General features: G+C 39.5%; 1 protein-coding gene across 1 annotated transcript; it reads right to left on the bottom strand.

Moving 5' to 3' along the window:
• Positions 1-267: 267 nt before the first annotated feature.
• Positions 268-1,402, bottom strand: LOC108994039 (transcriptional regulator SUPERMAN). Its single transcript, XM_018969106.2, has one exon. It carries the CDS (start codon positions 1,342-1,344, stop codon positions 634-636), a length of 711 nt encoding a protein of 236 aa, XP_018824651.2. The 5' UTR covers positions 1,345-1,402; the 3' UTR covers positions 268-633.
• Between the last annotated feature and the right edge of the window lie 4,598 nt (positions 1,403-6,000).

Genomic DNA, 6,000 nt, shown 5'->3' with positions numbered 1-6,000 from the left:
GGGTTTACTTCATCTATAGAAAAGTTAATGCATTCTAACATGAATGGATAAGAACTTTCTGAGTTGCTTAATGACCTCATGCCTCCTAACTGAATGCTATAAATGGATAAGAATTAGCATATCTTGTTATGAATTCAATGGAAATGGCATATTCGTAGTTTGTGGAAACAAGAAGGGTGCCATTACGATATCCTTGGCAGCATATATACGTGATAGAAATATATAGTCCCATGGAAACGTACGTATCATACCCAGACAGACTTTTCTCAGAAATCTGTCACAGAAAATGACAGTGCACTGCAAGCGCCTTTACTAGTCCATCACTAATTAAAAACCCTAATTTCAAAAAACTTCTTAAAATAAATCTTTGTTTTTTTTTTCCTTGGGATTTCCAGGGCAATCTTTCTGGCTTCCGTTTTTTTTTTTTCCAATCCATGTGTCTTCAATGTCACGCATGCACTTACACACACGCAAATGAAATATTAACCATGGAATCTGGAAAATAAGCAGAAAAGAATCTCACAAAATTTCACGAAACACTGTATCTTACACATCATACGGCGCACTCTGATCTTCCTGAAACTGGAAAAGCGTAAACGTAGCTACCGCGCGCACACCATGTTTTCTTGCTTCTTATGATGACATAGGTCTCTGCCCGAGCCGAAGCTCGAGATCAAGATCTTGATCATTCGCATTATCTGTGGTTGGTGATGTTTCTTTGGCTTTGCTAGAGTAAAAGCGAGGAGAATTAGTACCTGGTGACCCCGATGCGTAACTAATTGAGGGAGAGCAAGGAGGCATCAAGTTGTTAGGTGGAGAGGGTACTGAAATCGAGAGAAGGGTGGAAGGTGACTCAAAATGAGATGCATTTACTGATACTCTTGAAGTAAAAGCACCATTAGGGTTTGGCGATTGGTAGAGCCGGCACAGTCCACCATTGCTGGAATAATATTCTTGAGTACTTGGGATTATAAATGAAGAAGTAGTGGAAGAAGATGAGGAAATGGGATTGTTGGAATTAGGCTGCGGTTGGTTGAGCCGGACACGGTCACGGCGGTGCACATTCATGTGGCCACCGAGAGCTTGGGCTGATCGGAACTCCCTTCTGCAAAAGGTGCAAGTGTAAGACCTCGGTGGCCAAGTGGTGCCCGAGGCATTTCCAGTGTCTTCCGCAAAGGCTCTTACCTCCCATGAATCATCTTCCTCGTTGGCTTGCTTAGGGTTCCACATCCACGAACCGGCAGACGGCCGGGTGAAGCTAGGGTTTAGTTGATAGTGCTGATGTTGGGACTGAGCCAATCTTTGGAGCTGGGTCAAGGAGAGAAGGCCAAGTTCTGCAGCCATGGTACCAGTAGCACTAACATTTAAGACTAATAAGGTTAAAGTACTTTATGATGTGGAAGGAAATGGGGAAAAAAATATGGGTTAAATAGAGAATGGTCTAAGGAGCTAGCATGCAAATTAGGTGGAGACAAAATAAAGCCCTAACACCGGATATATCACCCAAACTTGAAGCAAGCAATTGGATTTTAGTAAGGTCGACATTATAATAATAATAATTTAGCGAACCCAGCTAGCTAGCCTAGCTATTTACTGCATGCATGCCTTTGAGGTCGACAATATCTAACGTTGGGTTCAACGCCTACCTATTTGCAGGTTTAAATATTCATTTTCGGCCCTCACGGAGAAAGATAGAATATGCAAATATTATTAAGATGGATAAAATATAACAAAAGAACTTAATTAATTTCAAAGAAAAGAGGCAGCACGCCCATATATATCAGCTTAATCTCAGATCACTTGGTTGGAAATTAGTGATATGCAAATAAATTCATGGATCTAATTGAAAAAGTAGTAGTTCTACTCAATACAAAACCTAGAAGCAGGTGAATAAGTGTAATTCAATTTTAACGGTCTATTCAAAAATATTGTTAAATAAACAATTAATCAATGGAACAAAACACACAAATAATCAACACAACAATTTGGTTACGAAGTTGAAACTCATTTGAAGAATGTCTTCAAAATCTAAAACCATTCCGGGTGTAAGTCACTATCTTAAATTCACTATAGAATCTTTAGTTTGTTACAACCATTTTAGGAACACTCACAAAACCTTTGTAATAGCTAAACCTGGCTTGCAATACCACGAGTTACCCACTCGATCTCTCCACATATGCAATGCCGGAACTCCCACATTTCTATAGCTTCCCACTAGAACTTCTCAATCTCTACATCAACAGCAGCTCCGAAAACCTTCTAGCCAATCAATACGTCCACACCAATGGACTCAACTATGTTTAATCTTGAGTGTGATATGATGGAGATGTATTTTTCAAGAGAGAATTAACTTTGAATGTGAAAGGGAGTTACAAAGCTGGAAGGCACACATGTTCTCTCAAGGGGGAAGAGAGGTGTTAATCAAAGCAGTTGCACTATCTATCCCAACTTATGCTATGAGTTGTTTCAAGCTACTAGAAGGTCTATAGGCAGAGCTTGAAAACATGTTGGCCATATTCTGGTGGGGTCAAAGAAAGGAAGAGAGGAAGTTTCACTGGGTCAGTTGGGCAAAAATGTGTGAATCCAAATATAGAGGAGGACTTGGTTTTAAATATCTGCGAGTTTTAAATATGGCATTGCTGGCTAAGCAAGCGTGGAGAATCTTGCAAGAAGATGGAAGCATGCTGCTGAAAATCTACAAGGCAAAGTATTTTCCAAAAGCTCATTATTTTTATGCCCCTACAGGTACTAACCCCTCTTATGCTTGGAGGGGAATTTGGGAAGCTAAGAATCTCCTTCTCAAAGGAGGCAGATGGAGCATAGGGAATGGTAAGTCTGTTAGGATTTGGAAGGACTGTTGGGTACCAAGCCATCCAAATCCGGAAAGGGAGTCTGCCTATGTAGAATTCGCATCAACTGAAGCCAATGTGGGAGAACTGATTGATTGAAACACAAAGTAGTGGGATGTAGGGAAAATTAGAGTTCTATTCAATCCAATTATAGCCGCTGAGATCTTCAAGATTAGTCCAAGCCCAAGTGATGTTGAAGATAAATGGATTTGGGACTAGGAAAAGAGTGGCAAATTTAGTGTCAAAAGTAGCTATCGACGTTTTAGAGCTAGAAAAGGTGAGAGCATAGGGGAAACCTCAAATGCTAGAATCCAAAACTCATTATGGTCTACCCTATGGAAGTCGAAGATTTCCAGTAAAGTTAAAGTATTTGCATGGAGAGCATGCAGGGATGGACTTTCAACTTTCAAAAGTCTTAGAAGAAGACAGATTGATGTGGATGATAAATGTATTTTCTACAAAGACAAAATGGAGGATCTACCACATGCCCTTCTGAATTGTCCAAGTATTCATGATCACTGGGTTAGATATGTTCCTCTTATACAAAATGTGAATCAAATTATGTCATTAATGGAAGTGGCTTTGCGCATTAAAGAAGACGGCACGATTGATGAGCTAACCAATTTTGCACTACTTGCATGGGGCTTTTGGTTTAGAAGAAATAAAATGGTGCATGAAAAAGTATGCATGGATCCACATCAGGTGATAGAGTTTGCTTTCTCAATGAAAAAAGTTCCTAATATCATGATTCATGAGGCAAGTCCCAGTTTCTCAGTAGAAGACAATCTATAGGTGGCTACCCCCACCAGTAGATTTTCTAAAACTGAATGTGGCTGGTGCAATGTTCTATGATCAAAAGAAGGTTGGAGTGGGCATCATTCTCAGAGATACGAAAGGGGATGTTGTGATGTCAACTAGTGAAATAGAAGATGAAGTTTCAGATCCTGCTACTATTGAGATTCTAGCCATGTTCCAAGGCCTGTAGTTATGTGCAAACATGGGGATATGAAAGCTTATAATTGAAAATGACTGCTTGATGATGGTTTCTGAGCTTCAGGATATTAGTGTTTCATATGCCCCACAAAGACTTTTAGTGTAGGAAACAAAAAGACTCATTCATCTATTTATTACAGAGGGCAACGTTCAATTAGAGTTTGAAAGTTTGGTTCAAATTGATACCAGATGATATGTTTCATTGAGTATATATAATGTTTACAAGATTGGGAAGAATTCAAATACATAACAAACTAGATTACATCTTAATAAAATACAATCATCTCAGTAGCTATCCATCTGATGATCCGTTGGAGAGGATGCTGGTTTGTTCAGTGGAGTGGATAATGATGGACTCTTTTATATTTTGAATTGGTTGGTTAACTGCCCCCTTCAAGCTGATGGTGAGAGGTCGAACCATAAGCTTGTCTTTAAGCATATGGAATCTACTATTAGACAGTACCTTTGTGAAAATATCTGATGGTTGGGAGATGGTCGAAATATACCGAGCAAGAAGGTTCCTGTTAAAAATTTTCTCCCGAATAAAATGATAATCAACTTCTATGTGTTTGGTCCTTGCATGGAACACAGGGTTAGAGGATAATGAAAGTGCTCCAATGTTGTCAACCCACAAGCAAGGAGGTGAATGCAGAGGAAAATCGAGTTCCTTAAACAGCATTCGAATCCAATATAACTCAGTAACAGTGAGGGCCATTGATTGATATTCTGCCTTAGTGCTTGATCTAGCAATAACAGGTTGCATCTTTGCCATCTAAGAAATTAAGCAGGGACCTAGAAAAATACAATAACCCGTAGTAGACTTGCGATTATCAGGGCTACCAGCCCAATCTGAGTCACAAAAACCATGTAAAGATAAGGACCATTTGCTGTAATGAAGTCCATGTTCAATGGTTCCTTTTAAATATCGACGTACTCGCTTTGCTGCCATGCGATGGACTGTAGTTGGACAATGAAGAAACTGACATAGTTGATTAACATTGTAGGCAAGATCAGGTCGAGTTAATGTACAATATTGTAGAGCTCCCACAATATGTATGTAGGTAGATGGATCTGAAAGGGGTTCACCAGTGTGTTTGGACAATTTTCCACCAAAGGTGCAAGGTGTTGAAACTGGTTTAGCTCCCATCATTTTAGTGTTATTCAACAAGTCTAAAATATATTTGCCTTGGTGGAGATGAAGGGAATCAGAGGTTCGAGAGACCTAGATGCCAAGAAAATATAATAAAGCCCCTAAGTTCTTAACTGTAAAATCTTGGCTGAGTTGTTGTAAAAGAACAGTAACTGCAGTAGAGGAATTACTTACCATCAATATATCATCAACATATATTAAAATCAGAATAGTGACAGTAGAACGATGAAGATAAAATAAAGAAGTATCAACAGATGATCCAGTAAATCCAAGTTCCAAGAGACTTTGAGATAGTCTCCTAAACCAAGCCCTTTGGGGCTTGTTTCAAGCCATAGAGAGACTTGTGAAGTCGACATACATGTGAAGGAAAAGTGATGTCTTCAAACCCTTTAGGTTGCTCCATAAATACCTCATCCTCAAGGTGGCCATGCAAGAATGCATTTGATATGTCCAGTTGCTGAATAACCCAATAATGGTGGACTGCCAAAGCGAGCACAAGTTCAATAGTGGCAGGTTTTATGACAGGACTAAATGTTTCATGAAATTCAATGTCATGTTCTTGCTCAAAGCATTTGGCTACGAGCCTTGCTTTGTATCTGTCAATGGTGCCATCTGCCTTTTGTTTGAGTTTAAAAACCCATTTATTTCGAATTACATGTTTATCAGAGGGTCTAGGACATAAGGTCCAAGTTTTATTGGCAATGAGAGCATTAAACTCAAGCTGCATGGCTGCTTGCCAATTGGGATCTTTGGAGGCTTGGTTATAGGTTCGTGGTTCAGAGGTATGCATAATTGAGGAGAGGGCTTGAATTGGATGTTTAGTGGAGAAATAGAGATGATAATCAGGAAATTGTTTAGATTTGAGGGAATTGCTTTGGGATCTAGTCATTATTTGTCGTGGAGGAGAGGAATTGAACATAGGTAAGGGTGAAGATGAGGCTGAGAAGTCTTGTGTTTGAGCATTGTCAATGGGAGATATATCTGCAGGAGCTATATCAGTAGAGTTAG

Source organism: Juglans regia, chromosome 2 (genome assembly GCF_001411555.2).
Source record: "Juglans regia cultivar Chandler chromosome 2, Walnut 2.0, whole genome shotgun sequence".
Classification (NCBI taxonomy): Eukaryota; Viridiplantae; Streptophyta; class Magnoliopsida; order Fagales; family Juglandaceae; genus Juglans; species Juglans regia.
Note: the sequence above shows the minus strand (reverse complement) of the source record. Positions and strands in the feature narration are given on the sequence as shown.